This window comes from Coniophora puteana, assembly GCF_000271625.1.
Source record: "Coniophora puteana RWD-64-598 SS2 unplaced genomic scaffold CONPUscaffold_4, whole genome shotgun sequence".
In the NCBI taxonomy this organism is placed as follows: Eukaryota; Fungi; Basidiomycota; class Agaricomycetes; order Boletales; family Coniophoraceae; genus Coniophora; species Coniophora puteana.
The window spans coordinates 750,396-778,324 of NW_006913056.1; the positions used below are offsets into that span (position 1 = coordinate 750,396).

Here is a 27,929-nt window from a genome sequence, read left to right on the forward strand (position 1 = left end):
CTCCATTTACGGAAAACACTGCAATGTCCATTACGACGCCCCTGACAACATAGATACCAACACTCCCACACAGCCCACAACCCCTACCGCCCACCCCGCATCCCACCCTCGACAGCCTTGTACGCCTTGCCCTCCCGGTACCGCCGGTTCTCCCGACGGTACTTCATCAACGCCCCAATCGCAACAGAAATCGCACCCGCAGCCCACTGCTCAAACGCCAACGACAGCACAATGTTGACAAGCACAAAGCCGACAAGCGTCATCCGCGCCGAGAACGGCACCGGCATCAGCTCCAGAATCAGACCCAGCGGCCGCGGCACGCGCAGCAACACGAGCAGATTGAACAGCGATAGCACGACGAGGGAAATCATCAGCCAGGCTGTGTTCAAAGAAGCCATCATAATCAGCACAGACTCATCAGCTTCTCTGCCCCTCCCCACCGCGCCAGACCATACCAGGTGCGCAAGGTGTGACCGCGTGAGAGAGTTGCGAGACGAGAAAGGTACTCACCGTTCGTCCACATCGGCTTGCGATACGGCGGACCGATGCTGAATACCCCCGCGACGAGGATGTACTGGAAACACGACACCAAAAACAGTGTCGTGTTCTCAAAGTTGGTCGACTCGAGGTGGTTGTCCGACCCGCCATGTTTTGGCCCGTTCGACGGTGGCGGCACGTACCTACACATGCCCCATCCAACGTTTGCGTCAGTAGCCGGTCTTATCAATCACACCCGGGCATCCGGGAACTCGAACTCACCAAGGCTCGCCCCGCACCCAAACAAAGACCGCGAACTGGACCGCACTCGTAATCACGATCTGCCCCACCAGACTCGCGAGCACCTTCTTCGACACTAGACTCGCCGTCGGCCGCTTGGGGTGCAGCCTAGGAAAAGGCAGTGTCCGTCCCACTACATGCACAGAGCTCGGATTAGAACACGCCTGCGATGCATCAGCGAACAAACGGCCCACTCACTGGACACGGCGACGGGAATGATAATGAACAGATCTATATATAAAAACTATACAGGCGCAAACGCATCGCATCGCATCGCATCACGAATCAACGGTCAACGCTGTGTTTGATAGCATTACATCGTGTCTCTCACCTGGAAGTCCCCTAGCGATGATGCGAACGAGTATAACAGCGTGATAGTCGTGAACTGGATGAGCGAATAAAGCGCCCTGCCGACACTCAATCAGCTCCACGAGACCTAATTGCGCAGCAGAACAACAACGCACATATACTTGAAGCACGAAAAGCTCGTCACAAGCGCAGCCCGGCCCTCCTTGATCACCTCGATCACACAGCTGATGTCCGGCGTGCTGCTCGTGAACGGCGCAGCCACCGACGCCTCCGCCTCGGACAGCGAGATGCCCACGTCGGCAGCCTTGAGCGCCGCGCAGTCGTTCGCGCCGTCGCCGCACATCAGCACAGTGTAGCCCAGCGACTGCAGCCGCTCGACAATCTCGTTCTTCTCGTCGGGAGACATGCGTGCAAAAATCTGCGCCTTGACGAGCATCTAGATCCGTGTGATGAGCGTCCATGATCAGGCAAGGAGAGCACAATGAGGGGGGCACACGTACACGCTGCAGCGTCTCGAGCGGCGCATAGTTGATCATCCATCTAAACACATCCCCCGTCACCGCAAGCGCATAATCCTGGTAATCAATCTCGTCCGCGTCCGCAGCATGGTGCGGCGGCGGTGTCTGCGGCTTCAAACTATACGCGTCGAGCTTCCACGACACGTCGTCCATACAGGACCACTCCAGCTTCGAGTGCGGCGTCGTCGGGCCGCCTACGGACGTGAGAATCAGCTCGACGAGTACCACGAAGAAGACGAAGACGACGAGGGAGAGGGAGGAGGCGTACCACTGATAAAAGCAGGCGCGAAAACGTGCGCTGCCTGGTTCACGAGACCGCACTCCCGAGCGACGCTCACGGCCGTCAGCGGATTATCGCCCGTGATCATCCGGCACGCGAGGTGCGCCGCGCGCAGCGTCTGTATGGCAGGCGCGGTGCCAGGCTTTAGCTTGTTCTCGAAGATGATCAGCCCCAGGAACTGGAGGTCCGACTCGGCTTGTTCGCTGGCGAAGAGGCGCTGAGATAGCATCGGAGTGCGACAGGTAGCAGTCCGCGTCTGTGACTCACCGCTTCATCTTCTGCGCCTTGAGCCACGACAGGCCCTCGATGCTCTTGCCCGCCATCGCGATGACACGGTATCCGCGCCTGGTATAATACGACAACAAGTCCTCATAATCCGCAGGAACTGCATCCCAAAGTCAGCACAACACCAAAAGAACAAAACACGAAAGAACCCAGCACGCACAAGACGCCCTATCACAAATCTCACTCATAACCTCCGGCGCACCCTTCACATACACCTCCATCGCACTACTCCTCAACCTCTTCACAACCACACTCATCCGCCTCAACCCCGACACAAACTCAAACGTCCTAATCACACCCAGCTCCAGAAAATGCGCGTGCCGCCCGCCAGCCTTGAGCGCGTCCTCAAGCCGGAACCGCGCGCTCCCGGGCGGCCGCACAACAGTCTGCACGAGCGCCGCGGGCCGCTCCGCGCCCCCACGCGCGCGGATGACGCCTGTGCCAGCTACGAGACCCTCCTCGAGCGTCCACCGCGTGAACTCGAACATCTTCACGTCCAGCGGATCTCCGATCACGTTGCCCCCGACCATCTTGAGCGCATGGCACGTCGCGAGCGCGTGCGTGAAGCTCGCATTGCTGCCTCCGCCCCCGCCCCCGCTATTCGCGCGCCCCCTCGCGCTGGCGTTGGCGTTGGCAGCGGCGGCAGTGGCAGAGGCAGTAATAGCAGGCACATCATGCACATCATCAATAAGCTCTCCAAACCTGTGCGCAGTACGATCGAGCGCGCGCACGCCGAGAATATCGAGCCCGTCCTCGGTGAGCGTGCCCGTCTTGTCGAAGCAGCACACGTTGATCTTGCCCGCCACGTTCACGCGCGACGGCGAGATGCAGAAGATGCCGAGCGCGCGCAGGCGCCCGATCGCGAAGCTCGTCCCGATCGAGAGTGTCGCGGGGAGCGCGGGCGGGACGACGACGGTGATGAGGTCTAGCGCGCGCACGAGGATGGTTATCCATGGGATCTGGAGGATGATTTGTGAGAGGGCGTGGAGGGTGTACGCGACGGTTGATGCTTACACCGAGGCGGACAAACTGCACTGCGCTGACGCAGAACCCGAGACCGGCGATACCAGCCAGCACAGCGATGAAGCGCATCGAGTCGCGGTAGAACTTGAACCCCATAGGCTTCGGAAACAACATCGACCTCACCAGCGCCCCCTTGGTCGTACTAAACCCTACAACCACACGCCCAATCAGCCACCACGCTCACCCCATAACCAATATTGAAACCAACACACCAGTTCGCACCACCAACCCAAGCGCCGGCCTCCCCGTCGTCCCATCTGGCGCCAACGCCCCCCGAATCCGCACCACCTTCGTCCCCGAATACACAAACGCCCTCCCGACCCCATCCCCCTGCCCCACGTCCCCCACGTCCTTCCACCGCGCCACGTCCTCGTCCCGCGCGGGCACCTTCGACACCGGCACGCTCTCGCCCGTCAGCATGCTCTCGTTCACGATCGCGTCGCCCGAGAGGAGCAGCATGTCCGCTGGGAACAGCGCGGACTGCAGCTCGGAGAGGTTGATGATGTCCCCTGGTACGAGGTCCGTCGAGTCGCGCTCTGTCCCTGATGACAGCGAGGTGGTCAGCGTGGTTGGGGGGCATTTGGGTGGACGTACATGAGCCGTCGATGAAGACGGTGACCTTGCACGAGAAGCGCGACATCTCGCGCATCCGCTTGATAGTCTAGCAGTGTCAAGTCAGCGTTATACCAGCGCACCACCGCGCACGGCTCACCTTCTTCGTGTCCATAAGTGTAGTCACAATGCTCAGCGTCGATATAAGCGCGATGCAAAAGGCATAGTAGTAATAGTCATCGAACGACCACAAAACGATGCTCGCGACCTGAAAGACGTAGAACGGATGCATGACCTAAGAAACATTGTTGTCCTCCTATTAGTTCAATCCACAACAACGCGTATGCATGCCCACCTCATTGATGAGCAGCGACGGTACGGACTTGCCCTCGATGTCAATGACATTGAGTCCAAACAGCGTCACGCGCTGCTCGCGCACGGGCTGGGGGACGCCGTTCTGCACCGACGGAATACCAGTCCACGACGGGTCCCGCCAGTCCCTAAGAAACAAAATTAAGTGCACGTCCCACCGCATACATATGCGCTGAACGACTATACCTTATAGCGCTGAAAAGGCCCGTCTGCGGATCAAGCGCGAACCGAGAATAACGATAATCGACGACCAGCAAATCGCGAAGCACCTCATCGTTGGCATTGCCCCCCGCGTGTCCATTCATCATCACACGCGCCAACGACGAGCTCGACGCTCTCCTCGACGGACCACCGTTGCCAGACGACTTGTAGGGGAAAACGGTCGACCGCCTGTACGGGTACGCCAACCGCTTGATGCGGAACAACGTGATATCCCTATGCGCAGACTGAGCCAGCTCAACGTCCGTGCGTCCCACACCCAAGCGCGAGCAGAACGTAATGAACGAAACGCACCTCGATAACCACGAACCCGTGCTTGAGGTCCTTGAACCCCCGCTCCTTGACCACCCACCGCAGCCACGTCCGCGGGAACCAGTGCCCCAGGAGCCCCAGAATCCCAGCGCTGCACACACACAGCGCCCACCAGAGGTACTGCCGCCACCGCACGATCTCGTACCCCACAAAGCGGATCGTATGGTCCTCGTCCGCGACGTACACCACCTGCCTGCTCGGCGGACCGGGCGGGGGCGGCTCGAGCGGCTCGAGCGGCATGTCGATGTTGATGCGCACCTCGTCGCCGAATATAGGGTCCGTCGTGAGCAGCGCGAGCGACGCGGACGCGGTGCCGGGCGAGGGCGGGGTCGAGCCGTACCCGTATTCGTCGTCCATCTCGCTGTCCATCATGGACGCGTTGCGCGATACGTCCGACCGCGCGTCGTTGTCGTCGTCGGAGCTGTAGAACTCTTCCCCGGAGGAATAGCCCCACCGCTCGTCGCCGTCGTCGTCTTCTTCTGTCTGCACCGCGTAGTCGGAGCCCGCGTCGGATCTGCTGCGCCGTGAGCGGCGCGTCGATGAGCCGGAGGAGCGGCGCGACATTCTGGACGAGGGACGGCGGACGAGGGAGGAGGACGGTTCGGCGACGAGACTGCGCCCAAAGAAGCCCGCGATGTTCTCGAACACGGACGCGCGCTGCGCCGAGGGCGACACAGAGTGCCTCCGGTGCCGCCCACGCAGCGCCGAGGTCTCACCTGTATCGTCGTCGTCGTCGCTGGCGTTGCCATGGCTGTCGTGATCCGAGACGCGCGACGACGAAGCCCCGCTCATCCTCCTGCTGCGCCGCTCGCCCCCGCCCCTACTCCCACCGTCCTCGCTCCGCCGCCTGCTTCTCGCCCACTCTGCGCTCCTTCTGCTCGCGGTTCCGGGTTCGTTGTACGACATGCGCGACACGCTGCTCGGCACAGCGGCGTGCGCGGGGCCGTCGAAGAGCGCGCCCTCGCCGCTTGCGCCGGCGTACGCCTCGTGGAGGGAGGCGCGGCGCGAGCGCGAGGAGCGCTCCGCTGCTGCGTCTATGTCGATAGCTGAGGCGCCTTCTGTGTAGTCGTTCATTCTGTTTGTTCCGCCGCTGTTGGTCGGCATGGTGGGCGGGCCCGGGGAGCGATAAGCTGGCTGCGAGGGAAAGAAGCGCGGGGAGGGTTGGTCGGCTAATTCCGGGCCTTGGACTCTTATGCAACTTTCGTCACAGACTATCACATATGTTACTTGGAGTTCAGTCAGCTCAAAGCATCGTTTTCTAGGCTTGACGCCCATCCTAAACCAACCAGCCCCTGCGATGAGGCTCCCAGACATTCAACGTCAAAAAAATATTCCATGGGGATTTTCCAGCTCTTTCGTTGCGAGAGCCACGCGGAATGTCCATGTCATGAACACCTTACACGTTGATGGCATTCAAACAAATTCCACCCCACATTTCCTTGCTTTCTGAACTGAGCTGCCCCAGATGTAAGGCGGAGAGCTTACAGTTCCACCCCGCATATACCCACTTTCTGAGTTGAACCGCCCCAGTGAGAACGGGGTTAACTTGAGCTAATGGCCGCTCGTGTTGGCGCAGTCGACTCAACTGACATGATTATACCACTGCCATGTTTTGAGACGACATAGCCCATTGACAAGCAAGGTTGGCCCAGTGTCTTGCGGATTCGTCTGCAGCTGGTTATGTAGTTCCTTGAGGAATAGACTGGTAGACCAGGAGTCGATGCAAGAAGATGATCACAAAGGTTGTCAATGATAGAATCAGATATTGCAGATGTAACGAGACCAAGGGATCTGATTGACCGACGGAAGAGACGTCAGAGAAATGGAGAGCTTGGCATTCCGTCGCTGTCTCAACGCCGTCTTGGCTCGAACGTGCGACTGCGCCTTTCATACTCACACTCTTCTACCCCACCCCCACCCTCTCTTTCATCTCCTTCCTACCTACCACTTCACTGCTCAACAATGGCTGCCGACAAGAAACGCCGCCTCAAGATCCTGCGATCGTATGCCCCGGACTGGTGCGTTCATTTCATGTCCTACTTGGACAATGCTCACCGCATGCCGCAGGATCCTCACTATCGCTCTTGCGTACGCACTATCCCACAGAACCATGCCTTCACGGTGCTGATACCAGGAACGCACTGTGTGTTCTCGACAGCGTCGTCTTCTTCTCCCTCAACGTCGTCCATGGCTACCGGCGCGAGTTCTCCGTTGAAGACAAGACGTGCGTTCCCCACACACGTCCTAGACAATGGACGCACTGACCATTTTCCACGTGTACAGTATCAGCTTTCCGTACGTACACCCATCTCCTCTCACCTGCGTTTTGCCCTACTGAGGTGCCTGTCCAGCTTCGCCGTGCATGAACGTGTGCCGGTATGCTCTCCCTCTCCTTCTGATTGGGTGTGAGACTGATTCACGCGCTGCATTATCATTGTGATACACGAGCAAAGAACATCGCGCTCTACTTCATCGCCATCGTATCCCCCATCGTCATCCAAGCCACCGTCAACCTCCTCACCGTGCGCTCCTTCTGGGACTTCCACAACAGCACCCTCGGCCGTGCGTACTCGCCCTCCTCCCTATTCTAGTATAAGCATACTCACCCTCATTACCTAACGGGTCTCGCCGCACAGTCATCCTAGGCCTCGTCATCACCGGCGCCGTTACGCAGTTCACCAAGATCACCGTCGGCCGCCCGCGCCCGGACCTCCTCTCCCGGTGCATGCCCATCACAGGCACCGCAGACCCGACGTACGGGCTCGTGTCCGACGCGGTGTGCACGAACACGAACGAGAAGATCATGATCGACGGGTGGAGGAGCTTTCCGAGCGGGCATGCGAGTCGTGCGTGGTTCCCGTGTAAACGCTGGCCATGTGCTGGAGACTCATCTTTTTTTTGTAGTGTCGTTCGCGGGGCTTGGGTTCTTGTCGTTCTATCTCGCTGGGAAACTCCACTTGTTCGATACTCGGGGCCACGCTGTAAGTACCGCGTCCTCCTGGACCACGGCTCATTCATAACCTTACCTCTCTCTTGATCACACATAGCCCAAAGCATGGATCGCAATCACACCCCTCTTCGGCGCCGCCCTCGTCGCCATCTCACGTACAATGGACTCGCGCCGTAAGCCTCTCCTCCCGCCCCACACCCAAATCGCAATCACACTCACATCTACCATCCAAATCGCACGCTGACACTCCACCCCCCAAAACAGACCACTGGCAAGACGTAACAGTCGGCTCCCTCCTCGGCCTCATCGTCTCCTATTTCTCCTACCGCCAATACTTCCCGCACCTCGCCGCGCCCACCTCGCACCGCCCGCATTCGCCGCGCGTGCCGCACGACGCCGACGACCATACAGATGGGATTCTCCCCACGCACGTGCACCCCGCGCACAGCCGGCCTGCGGCGGGCCACGCGCCGCCGCAGCACTACAGGGACAGCTCGGGCGAGCAGCTCGAGTTGCTGGACGGGACGGTGCAGAAGGCGCAGCCGCCGGCGTTGCGGGATATGTGGCATGCGGGGGAGGACAGGGATGCGCGGGGGCGCGGGGGGAGTCAGGACTCTTCGGTGCATACCTGAGTTGGCGGTTATGTTTGTTGACTGGACGATGTGTACTGTATATATGACCAGCGGACGATTGATACCTATGGCGGGGTGGCTTATGCCCTCATTTGACGGTTGATGGAGTGCGGGGTTCTCAAGCTCTGCGAACTGCATCACGCATGAAAAGGGTATTGCACCGTAAAATCAATACAAAATGAAAAATGGCTGTCCAGAGGAACTGGTAACAGACGAGCAAGACAAAGGAAGACAGACTATGTATCGATATGATATCCAGGAGAACGAAGCAGACGAGACCCAGCCCTACAATCCAACCCAGCCCAGCCCTACCAGACCACACAGCATCCAACATCCTCCAGCATCACCCCAGATACTTCCATATGAAGAAGAAACACACGAACGTGATCACCGCGCCGCCGAAGAAAATGTACATGTCCTGCGTACTGCACCCCATCAACCACACCGGCATCAGCCACCATCCTCAATTCGCCTCGAACCCAAAACCAAAGCAAACGCACCTCCGCCTTTCAATCCACCCAACAACCTCCCGACTCATCCCCAGCGTATTCGCCGCATCCAGCAGGCGCCGCTGCGTGCCCTTGAGCACCGCGCGCTGGTCCACGAGCGAGTCGAGCACCTCGCGCCCCTGCGCGAGGAACTCGTCCAGCCGCGTTTCGGTCTCGTGCAGGAAGGTGTGTTCGTGCAGGGCGTGCGTTTCGCGCAGGGCGCTGTTGCCCATCCCCATGCCCATCGAGCCGCTGGCGGAGAAGGGCGATTCGGAGTGTTGGGATTCTTGCGAGAAGGGTTGGTGCTGTGATTGGGAGTGCGATTGGGAGGGAGCGAAGCGCCGGCGGGCGTCGGATGCGCCGGGGGAGAAGGGCTGGGATTGGCCGGAGGTTTGGGCGTGGAGGAGCTCGGAGCGCTGTGTGTTTTGGTGCTGTGTACGTATATGTTCCATAAACAAGAACGAGTTAGAGGGCCATGCGATGCAGCTAACGAGGCTGAGGGTAAGGGTGAGATCGTGCGCACCACGTTCTTGAGCCGCTCGAACTGCGTCCGCAGGTCGTTGTAGTCCGCGCGGAACTTCTGCACCCGCCTGCGCGTCCGATCGTTCAGAGTTCAGGACGTGGTACGGAGCATAGGCACAGAGTATCGGAGATACGGAATTGGATGGAACATATAAGCACACCGCACAATTTAAACTGAGAAAGGGCACAACGTACATCTGCGCCTTCTCCTGCTTCGCCTTGATCATCTCGCGGCGCGCCATAGCATCATAGTCGTCCACAGTCCGCTGCATCGCGGCGAGCGACGCCGATATCTGCCCTAACGAGGTGCGCTGTGAGTATATGCAGGATGACCAGCAGCAAGACTACGGCTTCGCGGTGCGTAGCGTGTAGCATAACACGGGCGCGTTGTGGAGGGAGATGAGACAGATGCAGACCTAGGAGAGACGCGGACGTGTCGCCGCCGCGCAGGCGGTCGAGGTCTGCCTGGAGGGAGTTGGTCTGTCGGACGCCGAGAGTGTATAGCGAGTTCATGTTACAGTAATAGGAAGAGGAAGAGAGGATGCAATTATTACGCGCAACGTTGAGGCCGGCGTGTCAGGCGCGTAGTGGCAGTGCTGCTCAGTGGCAGTGCTACTCCGGCATGGCGGCACGCGCCCCCGGGCATCGTACCCCCGAAACCGTCGCCGAATTGCCCGGGCTTGCAAGGCACGAGAGAAATTCGAGAATTCCTCGTCAACTGGGCATATGTTTATTGACGAGAAGATAATCAAAACCCGAACATTTGGACGCCAGAGGTCACAAGCTCAGCCGTGCACATGCAACACAGATAATCAAACTGTGGGCGAACACAGAGACCGTTCATCGCCGTCTGCCTTTCTTCGACACCTTCCCGCCCGCTCTCTCTGCCTTTTCAGTCCTCCGTGCAAACTGTTTCGTGCGCGTCGTCTTGCGCTCCGCCTTGGTCTCGTACTTGACCTTTTTCCCCTTCGCCTTTTCTTTCTTCCCCGACGACACCGACGCCCCCTTCTTCTCCGCCCGCCCATCGTCCCTGTTCTTCGCCTTCCCTTTGGGTAAAGCGCGCGTCCGAGGATCACCGCCGTCGCCCGCAGACCGAGAGTCGCCATGTGGATCTGTCTCGGATGTCGACGCCTCCGGGCCATAGATGAATGAGGAGGGATCAAAGTCCTCCACGACGGTGACCGTCGCGAGCTGCTCCTCGTTCTCGAACTCCATATCCTCCTCAACTCCCGCATCATCCTGCGCGTCCGGGCCCGCTGTTAGTCCATCCCAACCATTTCCCGAGTTGGCGAGCTCGGGTGACCCTGGTTGGTTGGCAAATTAGTGTGTGTGTTGCGTGGAGGAGAGCAGGGTAGCGTGGTGGCGGTGGCGCAGTGTCAGGAGTTGTCGACAGAGCAACAAATGCAGGAACAGCCACCCAATATTAGAAATACATGAGTGCATACGCGGCTGGGGCTGAGTTGAGATTCTCACCGCCGGCCGCCCCGTACGCTCCTTCGACTTCTGCAGCGTTCTGCGCAGCCCTCTCTGCGAGTAGACGTCGATGCTGGATAGGTGGACGGATAGGAGGCACGTTACGGCACGACACGGTACCGAGTTATCGTGTTGGGGGCGTCAAAAAACTGAATCAACAACGTCAGAAGAAGCGGGAGAGCACCTCTCTTCTAGCCTCGAGCCTCGCTTCCTTGTCTCGCGCGACCGCCTTCTCTTTCGCGGCCTTCTGCTTCGCGACCTTGCGCTTGTGAAAGCCGGTGAGATATTCCCTTGCGAAAGGTGTCAAAGGGGAGTGTCAGCGGGTGATGATGGCAACCGTTTATGATATGATTCGGACGGTTATTTGATGAGACGGGACAGAGTGCATTAGTCTGCATACGGTGCGTACCTCCGGGCAGCGTCGTCAAAGACGATCTCGTTGATCTGGTCCTTTTTTGCGCGGCGTTTGGCTGCACGGACGTCATGGTGGCGGGTGAGGATCGCGAGGTTGGACATGGTTTGAGTTTGAGTTTGGGAGGAGCTGTATAAGGATCGGTGCCGGCGCGGTGGTGGTGGTGGTGGTGGTGGTCGAGATCGGGGCCAGCGGAATAATTAAGGAATGTATTATGAAGTGTATAAGACTCTCTCCCTCTTTCTCCTCCCTCTCCCATCACCCCTCCCCATCACCCACAGAACCGCTCAATGCCCGCCATCGCTGCTGGCGACGGCGAGCCACACTCCGGTCTGCTATATACCTCGACCACGACAGGCAGCCACCCACCCCTCGTCAGCAGCCCACACCGCGGTTCCTCCCCCTCCTCCTCTTCTTCCTCACCCGACCCCTCCGTCCCCCACGTTCCTTACGACGCCGCCACCACCACAGGCACAAGCTCCTTTCTCAACACCCAGGGTCCCTTTTACGACCGTGGCTTCCCACCCACCGCGTACTCCCTTCACCCGCATATATCTACCCAGCCCGCCATGTTCAACTACTTTGCATACCCCCCGCACGGTGCCCACGCAGCCTGGACCAACATGCCCATGATCCAGCACAACCCCTATCCCCCTGCTCCCCCGCCGCCCCCGCCGCTCCTCCACAAGGTCTGGATCATCGACTGCAAGACCTGCGGCACGTTTCTCACCAACCGCGGGATGAAGGTACGCCTTCTCCTCTCATTTAATCGCACCGTCCGAATATTCATCTAACCACCGCATCGCGCCCCTCAAGGCCGTCCTGCTCCTCCGACCGAACGTCTCGCTTTATTCGACCGACGCGCTGCCCGTCAACTGCGCCGCGTACACGACGAACCCCGAGGCGCTCAAGCCGCCGCCCTGCCGCCCGCTGCAGGCCCCGCTGTTCCCGCCGCGCACGTGCGAGTGTCTGACGCAGACGCTGTGTTGCACGACGTGCGGCACGCCCGTGGGGTACATGATCGTCACTCCCGTAAGCAGCTCTCCCACCGCCCTGTCTGTACCCCACACACCGCTCCATCACTGGGCGTTCCGCGCCGTTCATGTCCCATGTCCCATGCCATTCACACGCCGCTGATGCTATTGCTGACGCTCCCACCGACCCATCGTTCTCCCCGTTCCGTCCGTTGTTTACTGTTTACTTATTCATTCACACTTCTGCATCCGCAGTGCGCACGCTGCACATCCTCGATCACCGCCACGAACCGCGCGACGAACGGCCACCGGTTCGTCTTCCACTCGTCCGAGGTCACGCCCTCGGAGCGACACCACGTCCCCGGCGAGCCAGGCGTCATCCCCGTGGACGCACCCCTGCCGAGCTCCGCCCTGCCGCCCCCGCCTCCGCCTCCGCCTCCGCCCGTGCCCTCGTCCTCGCCCCCACCTGGTATGTCCCACGGCGCGTATAGACCGTACGGGTACAGCAGCGCGCGGGGCGAGTCTCCGCCCCCGCTTGAGCCTGCGGATCCGGCGCGGTACCGTCTCGTGCGTGTGCAGGGCGTGAGTCCGCCGCAGAGTCCGCCGCCGCTGTCGTCAACGACTGCTACGAATGGAAACGCAGCGACGGGCTCGGGCGCCATGCGGCGCGGCTCGCTCCAAAGTTCAGGCTCAGGTTCAGGCTCGGGCTCAGGCTCGGACTCGGGCCACCCCACGGCGCAGCAGCCAGAACAACCACGCGGTGTGCCCGGCGAGCAGCGCGACGCGCCGCTGGTGAAGCTCCGCGCGGGCGACGTGTTGTACTGGCACCACCTCGTCAAGACGGGGGAGATACCCGGTGTGCACGAGGATAAGCGGGCGCGCCGGCCCGCTCCTGTTGTTGGTGCTGGTGCTGCGAGACGCGCGCCCATGCACTTTGACCGATGAATGGTCTGGGTGGATGAAGCGGGCGCTGTAGACGATTGTGCTATATGCCAGCTCGGGCTGGGCGAGGGGCTAGACGGTCCATATGGCCCTCGCAGAGAGGTTTTTGTCCGGCCTATGATTTGGGGTCGATGACGCGTGGGGCACACAACGCCTGAACGGTCCTCCACGCTGGGCCCATAATCCCTCACCCATTCACCTGTCCAAATAACGATAATCGGCTCTTTTGACGACTTTTTTCACGAACATCCGATACCTGGCTGGTCTCCCCTTTCCCCCCTTTCCTTGTCTCTTTTTTATTATAAACTTATTCTTTGTGTGCTATTGTTGTTGTTTTTAACCCGTTCCTCTTTCTCTTCCTCCTTCTCATTCTCGTGCTTTCTCATTCTTTCTTTCTTGACTCGGAGGCGGCGCCACGCCGCGCCACGCCACGGACAATCACGGTCACGGCCACGGTTCTCGATTCTCGATTCCCCCCGCATCCCCGTATCGTACTTATTGGTTCTTCTTGTCAGCCAGCCAGCCAGCATCCAGCACCACCCACGACCAAGGATACCACTCCGTATACCCTGTTTATCAAATCAAGTATGCCCCGTCCCTCCCGGGCTCGAATTCCCATCCCCCATTGAACGAGTACCTGTTTTCCCCTCACCTCACCTCACCTCAACGATTCCATCTGCTCTCATGTGCCTATAGCTGTACCATCTCCTTGTCCCTCGTCCCCGCCCAACGGTCCTCCTTCCAACAATATACCTTTGTTCCCGGTACATCGCCGGCAGCCCTGGCTTTTCCCTGCTGCTGCTGCGAAAACATCACGCGCGTACCTTTCTTTCGTTTCGTTTCGTTTATATCGCTGTCGTTTACATAGACTTTGGGTTTTTGTGCGCCGGTTTTTCTTCTTTTTTGCGATTTTTTCTTCTTTGTTTTCTTTAATTATTAATATGGAATGGAATGGAATGTGTAGGGACGAGACGCTGAATACCAAAGACCCAAGACGAAAGGCTGGCCAGAATCTGGGAACGCGTATGCGGGGTCTGGTGGCGTTGGATTTGGATTTGGATTTGGATGAATCAGAATCAGAGTCAGAATCAGAATCAGAAAGCGGTGCGTAGTGAGTACGAGTACCGGGTAAACAGACGAAGAGAACGCGCAGAACAAAAGCGTTTTTTCTTCTTCTTTTTCTTCTTCATCCATGTGCCCTGCATACCGTATGCAAGGGCGGGCACGTACGCACACGGTACCGCCGTGAACAATGTCATAGTGGCCCAGATGGGCTTCCTCTCGGGATGGACTGTGGCGTAAATGAAGGTGCGAAAGGATTCCGTCATTGGGTGATATATAAGTGTATTGTGTGATCTCAGATCTGGGTGTTGCAGTGCAATTTAGAAGCTGGGAACTTTCCCGGGACTGTCCCTCGGAGCCACTGGGAGGTGGGTCCACGTGGACGACGTGTGCGAAGTTCGAGGTGCTGTGAACGTTATGAAGGTGGATGTCGATAGCTAACTTATGGTGTACATACGTAACGATAAGCTGAACTTTAGATTTCCTGGGAGACATTCAGATCGTCTTGTGATGGTGTCTGAGCGTCAGACTTGGGCTGTGGGAGAGCGTGGTTTATATTTCTGTACGTACCGCCACAAACATCGCCAAAGTTTTCATAACGATATAACGTTCATCAGACCCGGGGCGTCTTTTCATTTTCGGACGAGATGATCGTGCGGGGGTGGCTGGAGGGCGCGCAGGGGGATCGTCGCTGGTTTACTTTGTATACGCGACACCGACTTGGAAGGTCGGGCGCTTAAACAACTTGGCGGCAGCTTCCGGATTCCGGGTCTTGCCACTCGGTCGCTCAAGCTTTCAACTTCAAGCTGTGATGCCGACGAGGCGACGACGTCTCCTGTCTCGGATAATGCTAGAATCACAATAGCCTCGTCTCGGTCCGCCGTTGCTTTCTGCCTCCCCTTTCTCGGACCCTAGCTGTCAACCGCCACGCTCGCACCATACCCCTGCCGCGCTCAGAGAGAGGCGACACGCCGGCGAAACCTCGGCAATCGGCCAACGATGGCGAGCGCAGAAGGTCCCGTCTTGCGGGGTACAGTGCGTTCCCCCTGGGGCCTCATGACTCCTGGATAATCTTAGGGTGAACCTCTCTGCCCTTTCCGACGCTGCGCTCAGCGCGGTATTAAAGGATGCCGCGGGAAGCGGGGCGCATTCCGTGGTCGCTATCGTCCTTGTCCCTGTACTTGCCCCTTCAGCGCTCAGTGAAACATTGAAATGTCATCGTATCTCAAGGTCGAGGGTACGAAGATTGTCGATGGGCAGGGTAATGAGGTTATCCTCAGAGGCGCGGGTCTCGGTGGCTGGATGAAGTGAGTACATGTATGGGAAGACTGGACAGCAGAGATTGACATAGCATTGGCCGTAAGCATGGAGAACTTCATCTCTGGTTATCCGGGCTGTGAGTACCAGATTCGTGAGGCGCTCGCGGATGTGCTGGGCGAGAAAAAAAGCGAGTTTTTCTTTGACAAGGTGAGTCTTAGGGCAACGCCTCCAAGACGAAGAGACGGGTTCCTTACGAGTCACACAGTTCCTCGAGTACTTTTTCGAGGAGAAGGACGCTGCCTTCTTCCAGAGCCTCGGGCTGAACTGCATTCGCCTGCCCTTCAACTACAGACACTTTGAAGGTGCGAAACGATGGCGCTCGGCGCTCCGCCATTGTTCTCGCTCACAGCAGTCCTGCCTCAGATGACATGAACCCCCGCGTTCTAAAAAAAGAGGGCTTCAAGCACCTTGACCGTGTGATTGACCTGTGCTCCAAGTACGGCATCTACACCATCCTCGACCTGCACACCGCGCCCGGCGGGCAGAACGTCGACTGGCACTCCGACTCGGGTGTACACATCGCCAACTTTTGGAACCACAAGGACTTCCAGGACCGCACGCTCTGGCTCTGGTCCGAGCTCGCCGCGCACTACAAAGACAACAAGTGGATCGCGGGCTACAACCCGCTCAACGAGCCCACAGACCCCAAGCACACGCGCGTCGTCGCGTTCTACGAGCGCATGTACGCCGCGATCCGCGCCGTCGACGCGGACCACGCGCTCTTCTTCGACGGCAACACCTTCGCGTCCGACTTTTCGCACTTTGGCGACGTGCACACCCGGTGGACGAACACCGCGTACTCGATCCACGACTACTCCGTGTTCGGGTTCCCCGCGTCGCCCGAGCCGTACGCGAGCACGGACGCGCAGCAGGCGCGCATGCGCAGGTCGTACGAGCGCAAGCGCGCGTGGATGGACGAGCGCGGGCTGTGCGTGTGGAACGGCGAGTGGGGCCCTGTGTATGCGCGCGTGCAGTTCGAAGGGGCCGCGACGGACGCGATCAACGAGCAGCGGTACGCCGTCCTCAAGGACCAGCTCGACATATACAACAAGGTGCGTTCCCCCCTCCTCTCTCCGCTTCCGCCTTCTTTACTCAAACGCCCCCGTCCTTCGCAGGACCGGCTGAGCTGGTCCATCTGGCTATACAAAGACATCGGCTTCCAGGGCATGGTCTACGTCAGCCTCAAAACGCCCTACATGACCCTCCTCAAAGACTTCCTCGCCAAAAAACAGCGGCTCGCCGTCGACGCCTGGGGCACAGACGACTCCGCCGTCCGCCACATCTACGCGCCGCTCATCAAGCACCTCGAGGACGAGATCCCCAAGGAGAACCAGCACATGTACCCGTACCCGGTCTGGACGCTCGCCTCGCGCGTCGGCCGTCTCGCGCGCAGCCTCCTTGTCGGCGAGTACCTCGTCAAGGAGTGGGCCGAGGCGTTCCGCGGTAAGAGCGAGGCGGAGCTCGACGAGATCGCGCAGAGCTTCAGGTTCGACAGCTGTCTGCACCGCGACGGGCTCAACAAGATTCTGACGGCGAACGCGAACCTTGTCGGGAACTGAGGTGGCTAAACGTTGGAAGTAATTGACAATGTACTCGTATCCTTTGACCTCTTGTATCAGGGTGAACGTCTGAATTATAGCCATGTAGCAGAAATTTACGCATTTGAGGTCTTGCGCTGCTTCCAGGGGAATTCCAGCTTGTTGGTGCTTTCTTGGAGACCTAGCAGGAAGCGGCGCAGGGTGTCATTTGAAGGTATTATGATTAACACATAGTAAACTTGATGCCAACATTACACAAACGTTAATCTTACACAACTCCATCATGCACCGCCTAAACCATATTATGCGCCCAGCTCTCAACATGCTACGGTAGTTCAGAAGTTATAGCAGAAAAACAAAGACTTCGCGCACCTTACGACAGAAGCTCCTTATCCAGCGAGACGTGCTATTCGACCTCCCGCTCGTCATCTCCTCGAGGACAGACTGCCGCCTCGCAGCCAGCACACACGTCTCCGTATGAAACCGCGTCGAAAGGCGGCCCCGGGTCCTAACCTAACAACACGCGCACTGCCGTCAGCCCGAGCCACAGCGAGATCATACAAGGTCACCGACGGCTAGTGAGGTGCGGTGTTCGTCCCTGCCCGAGTCCCCGAGTGACGTACTAGTATCGGTGTCGCCGTGCGAGCCTACCTTGATCGACATGGTCCCGGTGCTCTCAAGCCAGAGCTGCCACAGACATTCGTCCCAGTCGCGAGTGCGCGATCCGTAGAGAAACAGACGTTCGGTACACCATACCGGATGATCGCGGGGCATCAGAACGGGGGACAGCGCCGGAAACGGATACGCGTGCGCGCTCGCGCTCTCGTTGACCAGGATCGTCACCGGGCTCGCTGGGTGGGTGCCGGTGCCGCCGTTGTCTCCCAGAAGCTGAAGGTCCGACGACGAGAAACTCGAGATCGAGGGAAAGAGGGCGACAGAAGCGGTTTGGGAGAGCAGCCTCGCAGCGTTGAGGTATGCGTTTCGAGAGATCTCCGAGGTGACGGGATCGTGCATGATGTGCACGGAGAGTCGGGACCCCAGCTCCTCAGCGGCTAGATTGGCAACGCCTGCCCGCACGGTATCGAGGTCCAACGACACGCCCTTGGAAGCCAGAACCAGAGAGATAGGACCTATTTGAGAAAGTTGATGAGGTCGTGTTACGCTTACACACAACGCTCGGTGCACCAACCTGACCAAGAACTTGCAGCCAAAGCACCGACCGTCTCCTCGACTCTCTTCTCGTCCGTCCAGAGACAAACAGTCAGCGAGGAACCAATAGCCCCACTTGCAGCTCCGCGCAGCACATACGGATGGACAGACATGGACGGCGGCAGCTCAGCAAAGGCCATCGAGAGGTGCCGATCGAGAGGAAAGTCCGAGTAATAATCCGAGGAAGAAGAGGAAGCACTCTCTTGCGAGCTTTCGAGAAGCAGAGACGTCGACGAGCTCCCACGGACGACGAAGAGCGCTTTTCCGATTAGCTGCGAAGACGCGAAGACGACGCTGACCAGACAGTACACGAGAATGAGCACGCGCGCGCTCAGCATCCTTGCGCCGATCACGCCGTCCCAGAGCGCCACCAACAGTCTGTTGGCGAGTGACCAGAGCCGAGGGCCGTCGTGAACGTCGTTTTCGTGGAGGAAGCGGCTCGAGCCTGAATGGGATTTGGTGGTATGGTGCCTGTACCCCGCCGCGACACGCACGCTGGACCCTCTATAGCGGCGCAGAGATTTTGGAGTCATGGTGCTGCTCGGTCTCCTTCCTGAGCGGGTCAAGAGGTGTTGGTTCACTGGAGTCCACGCACCAGCTGGAGAAGAAGGGGCAATTGCATAGCCACCGACTAGTGCGACCGCCAACTTGACCAAGGCTCAGAGACAGGCCTGCAATGCTACGATGCATTTATGCATTTTGTAGAGATAAAACTGCGTTATGCAATACACAATTAAGACTGCTCTGCTATGCGTCCTCAATTGCGTTCCAAGTCGACGATACCCGCAGATGGCTCCTTGAACCAAACCGTAACCTCACTCAGGCCCGGCGGTGGACCCATCTACTCATAATCCTCCTCCACATCCCCAAACTCAAACATCCCAAGCCTATCCCGCTTCGCGCCCTCAACTGCCTGCCTCAGCTTCCGCGCGACCTGCGCATACGCCGCGAGATACCTGCACCCCTTGCGGTCGATCGCCGCGAGACCCTCGCGGAGCAAATCCGCGTTGACGCACGCCAGCGGGTCCTCCTGCGCCGCGGGATCGCTCGGGTCGATCAGCCGCAGGTGCAGCAGCGCGCCTTCGCGGTGGTCCACGTTTGCGACCAGCTTGCGGCCCTCGCACAGCGCCCGGAAGCGGTCGATCGCCTCGGGCTGGTACTCGCTGTTGTCGTCGGGCAGCTTGATGAAGCTGAAGATATCATGTTTTTGATGGGTGGATATCAGCTTATATCGGTGCTGGAAAACACGCCACGCACCTGAGCCGCGCATCGTGCGCCTGGCCAGGCAACGAGCGAAACTTGGGGTCCAGCGGCCGGATATCCTTGAACGCGACAGTGTCCTGGTTGCCGTAGTCGATGAACGTCACCTCCGCCTCCTTCTTGACGGGCGAGGCACGGCGGATCTTCGCACGATACCATGAGCCATCCGAGAATTTTGCGGACACGAGGTCACCGCCTTTGGGCATGAAGCCGGCGGGCACGACCGCCGACTTGTGGTGCAGTGAGAAGTCGCGCATGAGCTGCTCTAGCGATGCGATACCTGCGAATCGTGCGATGAGATGTTGGCTCGGACGTAGCGTTCAGAGTCCCAGCATACCCTCGGTGTTCAGTATCTGTACGGAGAACGTAAGCCCGTTCTTCGGACGAACGTCACTGATGATGACGTCCATGTACTCTGTCTTCAACGGGGCGTTGTCATCCGGCACTTCCTCAATTACCTGCTCGGCAGACTCGTCGTAATCTTGCCACAACTGAAGAGAAACCCCACGTCAGCCCTCTACATGTCCCAAAAAACACAGTCACTCACGTTCCGTTTTGCCTTCTTCGCTTCTGCCTTTCACAAGGAACAAAAAAACAAGATGAGCATCATCAACCCACCCAAAACCCCACCCAAACCCTCACCTCCGCCTCATACAACTGCCCCGCCCAGCTCAATGCCTCCGCCGAAAACGCATGCACACTCGCCAGCCCCTCCCGCACCAGCGCAACCGCCGCGTTCTCGCCCCGGAGATACAGCGCGCCAATGAACCCGCCCGACTTGTCCACCGTGTCCACCTCGAACTCGACGTCGCGCTGCATATACCGCCGGCTCGCGAACTCGGCCGCCTCCGCGCCGCACGGCTCGCTCTTCTCCGTCGCGTTGCGCGCCGTACGCGGCGCACGGATCCCGCCGAGCACGAGCGTCAGCACCTGGTTGTCGCGCGGCAGGAGCAGTCTGTGAGCCGGGCCGCGCGTCAGTCGACGTACCATGCACATGACGAGACCGCACTTACTTGAATCGTGAGCCAGCAGCGACGTAGTCGACGATGGCTGGGATTTTGCCTTGTCTCTTGAAGCCGTTGATGAACGGGGTGGCACGACTTGACGACTAGCCGGGCCCATTGATACAGGAGTCGGAGGAAGTAAGCTAGAGGGCACGTACCTCGGAGATGTTCAGCGGCTGCTTCGGCGCGGGCTGTTCCTTGGTCGAGTACATCCCACGACCTTCCGTCGAGGCACTGTCCAACACAAGTCCAATTAAAATGCGAATACTGCAAAATCAGGACGACCCAGAAACCAACTCACATCTGCTCAGCAGCCATCAGCTTATCATAGTCGGGCGACCTGTCCTCGTCGTCCCGCCGATGCCGCACAACGCCAGCCAACCCTTTTTCGATAAGCTGCTCAGCAACGTTCCTGTCCATATCCATATGCATACACGCGAAGCCAGTCAGCCGACAAAACCGAAGAAACCATGCCGAGAGAAAAAAAATCGAAAAGAGACGCACGTGTTCTGCCCACCATAGCGCACCGTCGCACACTCCCTTTCCTCGAATCCGCCCTCGGGCGGGCGCACAAAGTCGACTGTGACCTTGACATGCTTTCCGATCAACCGCTTGCGCAGGAACTCGCGCGCCTCCTGCGCATAAAACGCCTGCTTCGGGTCCGACACCCTGTCCTCACCGTCGTCAGCCTTTTCCACAAACGCATAAGAACACAGCCAAAAAAAAAAGTGCGCACTTGGGCCCCCTCGTCGAACTCAACTGCACCCTCCGCTCCTTACCCGTCTCTTTATCCGCAACCGTAACCTGATCCGCGCTCCACACGCGCACAACCGTCCCGTCAAACACGCGCGGCAGCCCGCTCCCACCTCCGCTTCCCGCCGCCGCCCCGTTCGACTTCCCAGAGGCCCCCGCGCCCGACGCACCCGACGCACCCGACGCACCCGACGCAGCAGCACCAGGCGCCTGCGCGTACAACCCCAGCCTACGCTCCTTCGCCGCACGCTCCGCCGCGCGCAACCGCTCCATCCCGCCGCCCGCCGCAAGCATCCCAGCGTGCCAGTCCACAACGCGCGCGAGCCCAGCGCCGACGAGGAACTCCGCGACGTTGCCCGCGGGGTGCAGGACCGCGCCGATGAAGATCGACGCGGGCGCGGGCGCGCTCTGCTGGCTCGACGCGCTCGACTGGAACGGCGTCGCCGCCGCCGTCGGGAGCGAGAGGATCGTGACTTTGACGCCGCGCTGGAGGAGTCTTGATTCTGTGAAAAACTTGGCCTGTGGTAGCGTGGCGTAGCATGGGTTGAGGTCCGTCAGTCAATACTGCGCAGCACGCGAGGAGCAACAGCCAACAGCGGTTTCTCGATGCTCACCTCCTCGCCCCACGGCTCCGACACCTCGCCCTGTTTTGACGCCACTTTAGCACACCGCACGCCGGCGAGAGCAATGTTGACTAGCTGATGCACGCGGTCGGGCAAGAAAAGGCGGATGCGGAGCGTCGATCCGTCGCGAACCTGCTCGACGAGGCCTGGTGGAGTGTTCAGCCACCAATGGCAAAACAAGAAAATAAAAACAACGCACCATCTATCGATTTGCCCTTCCACTCCGTCACAAACGCCTGCGAATCCTCAGGCATCGTATAATGCACCTCAACAGCCTGCAATCCAAAGAATCCGTCAGATCACGTGACGCAAAGTCAGTAAGAACATAAAAATCCACATAGGAAAATAAAAACCCAAGTACACGGCAAGAGTGAAAGCACCGAAAAACGCACCTGCGGCCCATGCGGATTCCACAACCCCTTCCCCGCCGCCCTCGCCTCAGCCTCGACATCGCGCTTCCGCGCGTCCTCGTCGGTCGCCTCGCGCTTCGATACCTCTTTCAGCTTCGCCCAGCCGGCCTTGAGCATCTCGGAGGCGACGTCCGCGCCTGCGATCTCGGCGGTGCCGACGTCGCGCTGGACGTCGTCGGTGGCGGCGTTAGGGTTGGCGGGGAGGCTGTGGATGGAGGTGAAGGAGACTTCTTTGCCGACTGCGACGGCGCGGAGGAAGTCGCGCGATTCGAACGCCCAGGGCTTTGAGAAGCAGATGCAGATGCAGATGCATATGCGATGTGTGTGATTTGGGGGAGGGTCGTGTAGAGCGGTACGATCGTGTGTGGTGTGTTTAATGATTTTTGCGAGGCGCAGCGCGTGATCACGGTCGATGGTGATGGGGGGAGGAAAACACGCGTCAGGTCAGTCGGGCACAACGCAAGTGTCGCCGGTGCGCACCTCGTCCTCACGCGTAGTATTCCCCATCCGCGGCGCGGCGATATCAGCGATATGCAGGATCCTGCCATTGCCCCACAAATCGCCTCGTCAGCCGAACGCCCGCACACCTACCCAAAGCACGCAGGCAGACGCACCGTTCCTTGGGAGCCTGGCCCTGTGGACCGGGACGGCCACGCAGAACGAGGGTGTCCCCAGAGAGGACGGCTGGGACATGGGAGCAAGGGGATGAGGAAGCAGGAAGCAGGATTTAGAGTTGCGTGTAGGCGCACGACCACTCACACTTGACGATCTGTTAACCATATAAAGAGCTTGAGCGTCTGTGCCAATGGACCACGGAACATACTATGGGCGCACTTACAGCTTTCATGGACATGTCGACCGGAAAAGATGGACAAGGCTAGAGAGAAGGGCAATTTCTGATTTTTATGGTCGAGGGATGGTGGGAGGTGAGGAGGATGGCAATATCCAACGTGGCGCGTTCGTGTCTGCCCCGCACTCGAAATATCGATCATGGCCCTGGGAATTTTGAGAAACGCTGCTTCTCCTTACAGCTCCTTATAATCTTGTTTCTACTCTCCGTCAGCACCCGCTTGATCGTCCCGGCAATATCCTACAATGCGCACCCCACGTTGGTGCTCCAGGCAATCACTAGAATCACTCATGGGCACCATGATGGAGTCACCAGGGTCGACCATTATATTCATAGAATAACCGTTCCTTCGCCTCCTGACCCCAACCAGCTTGCTCCATGGACACACTACTAGAAAACGATCTATTCGCATCCACATCCCACCCACACACCTCGAACCAGTACGTCCTTATATTTCCCACTTACCTCACAGAACTAACCAGCGCTACGTACACTCAAGACCGCCTGACGTCATCGCCCAAATCCGCCTAGCAGCCTCAACGCCCTCCGCGCTCACCCAGCTACTCGAGGACGAGCTCTTCCTCCGGAGCCTCTCCAGGTCACACGACGACCTCAAAGGCAAAGCCAGAGCCAGAGCCAGCGCCGACACCTCCCCATCAGACAATGGCTCCAAGCACCACACCCGCACCCGCACCGTGCGCCCCTCGCGCTCCATCATGGGCCTCGTCCTCGCCGAAGAAGAAAAACAAGCACACCACCTCAAGACCATGCTCCGCACCACCGTCGACCGCCTCGAAGCCTCCGCCCGCCTCACAACGCAAGCCTCCTCCCGCGCCGAGCTCGCCGAGCGCCGCGCGCGCGATATGACCGGCAAGCTCCGGGCCGCAGAAGACGCGCGGCGCGCGGCGGAGCTCGACGCCACGCGCGCACGCGAGGAGACGCGCCGGGCGCAGATGCAGATCGAGAGCCTCGAGCGCGAGGTGAAGAGGCTGAAGGGCGACGTGGGCGCGCTGGAGAGGCAGAGGAGGGAGGCGGACGAGGACGCGGCGCGGTCGCGCGAGACGGCGAGGGGGTTTCAGAGGGAGTATATGGATCATCTTGCGCGCGAGGAGGGGCGCGAGGCGGTGAGGCTGATGGGCCTGCGCAGGATTCTGAAGCGGAGGCAGGACGAGGAGTGGGAGGAAGGCGCCGAGGGCGAGGGGGATCAGTTTGGCCGGTTTGAGGAGGGGCGGGCGTACGGGTTCGAGGAAGGCCGAGATCATGGTGTTGACGAGGGACGCGGGATCGGGTTCATCGAGGGACGGAGGAAGGGGAGGAAGATGGGGTTCAAGGAGGGGCTCGAGCGGGGAAGGAAGGAGGGGACGGACCATGCGGCGGATGCGTTTGACCGGTTCGTTGCGACCGAGATGGATGGGTTGCAGGTGAGGCCTTCCATGACTTCAAATGCCTCGAAAATCATTGTATGCTGACGGCTTTGCAGTGGTCAAAGGCGCGCCGCAAACAAGACTGGCCAGACATAGAACACCCGTCGCCTGTCCACCCTCGTCCTCCATGGCTCGGTCGCCACGTCGGCGAATCACCACCCAAACGTGAAGACGATCATCGCTGATTGGGTGCGTCAAACCATTGCGCCTGCAACCTGTGTCGAAGTGGGCTTGGGATGAAACGCAATCAATCCACCGCCGAGGCGATGCTCCGGCTGAAAAGATGAAGATGGACTAGCGTCCAGGAACACGGACTCTCACAGAACCTGATTTGCATGATACATACACACTCGGGACAATCACGGAATGTTTTCAGTTTCAAGAATGTTCTTATGTCAATTGTGCATTACTCTCACATTAACTAACAATTCTAGAATAAAATATAAGAATTGATCGCTGTGTGTGAGGTACAGTAAGATCAGTTGCAGCCTCGAGCTCGTCAGAGATGGTGATGTGGAACGGGGACGACGTCAGAGGAACGATAAGCGGAAGCAATCTGAGGCACTGCTGCTAGATCTCGGAGCTGTGTGTGTTTTGATTCGAGTCGTCTTCGAGATAGAATAAGGATAATGATTTAGGACGCACAGAACAAAAGGCGCTGCACACCTTATGAACAAACAAGGCTCGATCGCATCACTATAACAGTCTCTTACCTCCTACTTATACCACTTGACCCCATCCAAACCCCATTCAAAATCTCCACCCAGTTCCAAGTCTCTCTTCATTTATCCCCACCCTCCCCTCCTCCATCCACCAAATCCCCAGTGCAATCCAATCCCACCCCAATCAAAAAAGACTCACCATGTCCATCCCCCCGCCCCTCGCGTCCGCCGGAGGAGGAGCCCGCCGCAGACCCAAAAACCTGCCCAGTTTGCCCATGTCCGCCTTCTCCCCGCCCAACACCGGCACCTCCGACATGTTCCCCATGCCCCCCACCCCCTCCGCCGTCTTCCCCGAGTCGATCGTCGACGCGCACGCCACACCCGCGACCCTCGCCGAGCTCCGTGAGGAGGGCGCGGCAAGGTTGTTGGCGGATAAGGTCAAGGGCGTTGTCCTTGTCTTAGATGGCGACGGCAAGGCGAAGACGAGCGAGGAGGTGGAGGCGGCGCTGGCGCAGTGAGTTGCGATTGGATCTCCATGGGTTTCGTTTGTTTCGTTGTGCTTCGCTTAGATTGGCGCGCGTCCTCGTCGCGATCATCTGCGCGATCGAGCGACACCAGTTCAGGGGTGGTTGGGTTCCCCTCCCTTCATTATCTCACTTTGCCATGTTATTCCGTCGACACCCATGCTAACCGCGCGCACCGCCACACAGACTGCAAATAGACTTCCCCGTCCTCTCCGTGCTCGTGCCCTTCTCCCTCTCCGCGCCCCCACCCGCCGCGGGCGGCGTGCCCGCCTCCGCAAAGTACCCCACGACGCTATACACGACCTTCAACGAGACCGCGCCCCAAGACGCGGCGGCGATGGCGAAGACCCTCCGCTGGGCGCTACAGACCGCGCGCGTCGTCGACATCGACGTGCAGGGCGACGCCATGGCCAACGACGCCGCCGACAGATTCGTCGCTCTCCTCACGGACGCGACCGAGGGGATGCAGGCGAGCCCGCCGACGATCGTGCTCTGTGCGTCTCCGCTCATATATCTATCCGCTCTCTCATCAATTCTCATTCCGCCCTGCCTTTGTTGACCCCGCTCGCTCATACCCACCCATGAATACTGAATACCGAATATACTAAATATTGAACGAACAAACAGCAAACGTCTGCCCGCCCCCGCACGACCTCTCCCTCCCGATCGTGAAGCTGATGAACCACCCGACATACCGCGCATACCAGTCGCAGACCGCCACCCTCTCCTTCTTCCCCAAGCTGCACATCAAGTTCACCCCGCCGAGCTGGGGCGCGCCCCTCCCGCCCCGCGGCACGCCGAGCGACCCGGGCGAGGAGGCGCTCGAGTGGAAGCGCAGGATCAAGATGTACAGTGCGTGTCTAGCCTTTAACTCTGTTTCCCGTTTCTGGTTCCGTTTCCGTTTTCTTGCTACACTTGTTCATTGTGATATTGCGACACTAACACCCGCCCCCGCCTCCTCCTCCCAGTCGGCCCCGTCCTCGAAGCCTTCGGCTACGAACGCATCATCTTCGGCACCGCGCCCTCCCCCGCGAACGCGAGCCTCAATAACGCAAGCGTCTTCATGGACTGGTACGCGCTCGTGCGCGAGTCCTTTGCCGAGCTCGCCGTCGAGCAGGAGGCGATCGACGCCGTCTTTGCCGAGAACGCGAGGAGGGTGTACGGTACCGGCGCACCGTCGTCGTCATGATAAATCGAGATAACGTGTATAATAACTGCAATAAGCGGGCTGTATGTGTGTCTGTGTATCGGATCTGTGTTTTGGGAACTGGGCAGGGATCAGAAGAAAAAATTGTAGACCAATGATCTGCTGTGCTCGAGCTCGTCGTTCCTTTCCTTGCCTGTATGCTTGTTTAGATGGGTGAATTGTCTGTAGGTTTACTGGTGACCGCTTCATGAAAAACGAGAAATGAACGTCAAATCTGGAACCAATACCTAATATAAATATGTCAAGTACAATAAAGTCTACATGAAGAGGAACAGCGCGAGCAAACATCGTCTGGTATACCACCTCCCACCACCCCCTTGCCCACAACCGCCACATCCGCCTACAGCTCATTAGCATCAAGCAGACGCGCCTGAGCCTCTTCGTCATCAACCTCGGTAGGATCATCGTCATCCTGATACGTCCCCCATATACTGTCACCTTCGGGACCGCCAACGACCAGCTCCAGCAGCTCCCTGGACATGTCTAATGGGCACCGCATAATCAAGTTCAGCTTGATTTCAATTCTGGCGCCAGAAACGACCGACGAACCTATCAGCTGGTCCATCTCGAGTTTATCCCCGTTCTCGATCCACTCTGGCGGATCTGCATAGCTAGACCGCCCCAGGACGACAATGAACGCGTGCAAAAGGCCGTTGAACGGCCGCGTCGGCGCGGCCTCGAGCTGCCTCCGCAGGTCTGGAACGGGCTCGACGCCAAAAACGATGGTGTACAAGAGAAACAACGTCTGGTTGATCGTCCGAATCGTTCTGCAAAAAATGCAGACGTCAATTTGCGTCGGTTAGAAAAGAAATGCAATTCCTCTTACTGGGAAATCTGCTGCGGAGCAACCGCATCCTCGTCCCCTTCCCAAATCAACGGCGACACATGGGCAAGGTACATCACAAGGCCCGGAACGAGCGTCGGAGAGCCGGCCAGGACCGCGTTGGCGTCGGCGTGCGACGCAGACAGCGACGCGAAGTACAGCAGGCTGCTGGATTTTACAGCGTCCGCCTAGTCCGTACAGTCAATAAACCGGGGGGGGG

The 27,929-nt window shown here is 58.9% G+C and overlaps 11 protein-coding genes across 11 annotated transcripts; 5 read left to right on the forward strand and 6 right to left on the reverse strand.

The window, feature by feature from the left end:
* Positions 1–83: 83 nt before the first annotated feature.
* CONPUDRAFT_51643 (Ca-transporting ATPase) lies at positions 84–4,887 on the reverse strand (the record flags this gene model as incomplete). The annotated part of the gene is made up of 17 exons (XM_007768104.1): positions 84–379; positions 511–680; positions 760–910; positions 976–1,021; positions 1,109–1,184; positions 1,242–1,522; positions 1,587–1,798; positions 1,873–2,087; positions 2,152–2,269; positions 2,330–3,128; positions 3,184–3,341; positions 3,405–3,734; positions 3,787–3,853; positions 3,905–4,039; positions 4,100–4,244; positions 4,303–4,562; positions 4,630–4,887. The coding sequence occupies 17 exons, from the start codon at positions 4,885–4,887 to the stop codon at positions 84–86; spliced, it is 3,717 nt and encodes a 1,238-aa protein (XP_007766294.1).
* Positions 4,888–6,594: 1,707 nt separating this feature from the next.
* Positions 6,595–8,419, forward strand: CONPUDRAFT_136045 (PAP2-domain-containing protein). Its single transcript, XM_007768577.1, has 10 exons — positions 6,595–6,665; positions 6,715–6,735; positions 6,806–6,871; positions 6,931–6,942; positions 6,999–7,023; positions 7,101–7,209; positions 7,284–7,493; positions 7,552–7,628; positions 7,695–7,770; positions 7,862–8,419. The coding sequence occupies exons 1-10, from the start codon at positions 6,610–6,612 to the stop codon at positions 8,227–8,229; spliced, it is 1,020 nt and encodes a 339-aa protein (XP_007766767.1). The 5' UTR covers positions 6,595–6,609; the 3' UTR covers positions 8,230–8,419.
* On the reverse strand, positions 8,374–9,752 carry CONPUDRAFT_101153 (uncharacterized protein; the record flags this gene model as incomplete). Its single annotated transcript, XM_007768578.1, has 5 exons — positions 8,374–8,654; positions 8,730–9,148; positions 9,244–9,307; positions 9,435–9,537; positions 9,656–9,752. The coding sequence occupies 5 exons, from the start codon at positions 9,750–9,752 to the stop codon at positions 8,573–8,575; spliced, it is 765 nt and encodes a 254-aa protein (XP_007766768.1). The 3' UTR covers positions 8,374–8,572.
* Positions 9,753–10,079: 327 nt separating this feature from the next.
* Positions 10,080–11,228, reverse strand: CONPUDRAFT_151861 (uncharacterized protein; the record flags this gene model as incomplete). Its single annotated transcript, XM_007768579.1, has 4 exons — positions 10,080–10,543; positions 10,713–10,785; positions 10,897–11,002; positions 11,122–11,228. The coding sequence occupies 4 exons, from the start codon at positions 11,226–11,228 to the stop codon at positions 10,080–10,082; spliced, it is 750 nt and encodes a 249-aa protein (XP_007766769.1).
* Positions 11,229–11,693: 465 nt separating this feature from the next.
* Positions 11,694–13,043, forward strand: CONPUDRAFT_88867 (uncharacterized protein; the record flags this gene model as incomplete). The annotated part of the gene is made up of 3 exons (XM_007768580.1): positions 11,694–11,870; positions 11,941–12,156; positions 12,354–13,043. 3 exons carry the CDS (start codon positions 11,694–11,696, stop codon positions 13,041–13,043), a joined length of 1,083 nt encoding a protein of 360 aa, XP_007766770.1.
* Positions 13,044–15,266: 2,223 nt separating this feature from the next.
* Positions 15,267–16,993, forward strand: CONPUDRAFT_101154 (glycoside hydrolase family 5 protein). Its single transcript, XM_007768581.1, has 5 exons — positions 15,267–15,409; positions 15,467–15,569; positions 15,628–15,724; positions 15,786–16,474; positions 16,538–16,993. Exons 1-5 carry the CDS (start codon positions 15,315–15,317, stop codon positions 16,979–16,981), a joined length of 1,428 nt encoding a protein of 475 aa, XP_007766771.1. The 5' UTR covers positions 15,267–15,314; the 3' UTR covers positions 16,982–16,993.
* Positions 16,994–17,252: 259 nt separating this feature from the next.
* On the reverse strand, positions 17,253–18,702 carry CONPUDRAFT_163875 (uncharacterized protein; the record flags this gene model as incomplete). The annotated part of the gene is made up of 4 exons (XM_007768582.1): positions 17,253–17,285; positions 17,333–17,473; positions 17,534–18,090; positions 18,150–18,702. 4 exons carry the CDS (start codon positions 18,700–18,702, stop codon positions 17,253–17,255), a joined length of 1,284 nt encoding a protein of 427 aa, XP_007766772.1.
* Positions 18,703–19,010: 308 nt separating this feature from the next.
* Positions 19,011–23,072, reverse strand: CONPUDRAFT_151865 (uncharacterized protein; the record flags this gene model as incomplete). Its single annotated transcript, XM_007768583.1, has 17 exons — positions 19,011–19,359; positions 19,427–19,709; positions 19,767–19,920; positions 19,977–20,003; positions 20,072–20,384; positions 20,443–20,537; positions 20,592–20,667; positions 20,735–20,845; positions 20,938–21,102; positions 21,170–21,705; positions 21,801–21,955; positions 22,009–22,084; positions 22,202–22,501; positions 22,700–22,760; positions 22,834–22,903; positions 22,979–22,988; positions 23,058–23,072. 17 exons carry the CDS (start codon positions 23,070–23,072, stop codon positions 19,011–19,013), a joined length of 2,796 nt encoding a protein of 931 aa, XP_007766773.1.
* Positions 23,073–23,385: 313 nt separating this feature from the next.
* Positions 23,386–24,798, forward strand: CONPUDRAFT_163877 (uncharacterized protein). Its single transcript, XM_007768584.1, has 3 exons — positions 23,386–23,509; positions 23,569–24,490; positions 24,550–24,798. The coding sequence occupies exons 1-3, from the start codon at positions 23,448–23,450 to the stop codon at positions 24,676–24,678; spliced, it is 1,113 nt and encodes a 370-aa protein (XP_007766774.1). The 5' UTR covers positions 23,386–23,447; the 3' UTR covers positions 24,679–24,798.
* Positions 24,799–25,355: 557 nt separating this feature from the next.
* Positions 25,356–26,868, forward strand: CONPUDRAFT_71511 (uncharacterized protein; the record flags this gene model as incomplete). The annotated part of the gene is made up of 4 exons (XM_007768244.1): positions 25,356–25,669; positions 25,866–26,173; positions 26,307–26,531; positions 26,648–26,868. 4 exons carry the CDS (start codon positions 25,356–25,358, stop codon positions 26,866–26,868), a joined length of 1,068 nt encoding a protein of 355 aa, XP_007766434.1.
* A 358-nt stretch (positions 26,869–27,226) lies between these two features.
* On the reverse strand, positions 27,227–27,622 carry CONPUDRAFT_51632 (uncharacterized protein; the record flags this gene model as incomplete). Its single annotated transcript, XM_007768102.1, has 2 exons — positions 27,227–27,369; positions 27,436–27,622. Coding segments are annotated over 2 exons (330 nt in total), but the record flags the coding sequence as incomplete, so codon positions are not given.
* Positions 27,623–27,929: the final 307 nt, after the last annotated feature.

What these genes read in the sequence shown, in the direction of transcription:
- CONPUDRAFT_101154 (XM_007768581.1), top strand. Translation starts at nt 15,315, where the DNA reads ATGTCATCGTATCTCAAGGTCGAGGGTACGAAGATTGTCGATGGGCAG. An exon ending in GGTCTCGGTGGCTGGATGAA is followed by an intron (nt 15,410 to 15,466) that starts GTGAGTACATGT and finishes ATTGGCCGTAAG; the next exon opens with CATGGAGAACTTCATCTCTG. An exon ending in CAACTACAGACACTTTGAAG is followed by an intron (nt 15,725 to 15,785) that starts GTGCGAAACGAT and finishes GTCCTGCCTCAG; the next exon opens with ATGACATGAACCCCCGCGTT.
- CONPUDRAFT_163877 (XM_007768584.1), top strand. Translation starts at nt 23,448, where the DNA reads ATGGACACACTACTAGAAAACGATCTATTCGCATCCACATCCCACCCA. An exon ending in CACCCACACACCTCGAACCA is followed by an intron (nt 23,510 to 23,568) that starts GTACGTCCTTAT and finishes CGTACACTCAAG; the next exon opens with ACCGCCTGACGTCATCGCCC. An exon ending in CCGAGATGGATGGGTTGCAG is followed by an intron (nt 24,491 to 24,549) that starts GTGAGGCCTTCC and finishes ACGGCTTTGCAG; the next exon opens with TGGTCAAAGGCGCGCCGCAA.
- CONPUDRAFT_136045 (XM_007768577.1), top strand. Translation starts at nt 6,610, where the DNA reads ATGGCTGCCGACAAGAAACGCCGCCTCAAGATCCTGCGATCGTATGCC. An exon ending in ATCCTCACTATCGCTCTTGC is followed by an intron (nt 6,736 to 6,805) that starts GTACGCACTATC and finishes TGTTCTCGACAG; the next exon opens with CGTCGTCTTCTTCTCCCTCA. An exon ending in CCACAACAGCACCCTCGGCC is followed by an intron (nt 7,210 to 7,283) that starts GTGCGTACTCGC and finishes CTCGCCGCACAG; the next exon opens with TCATCCTAGGCCTCGTCATC.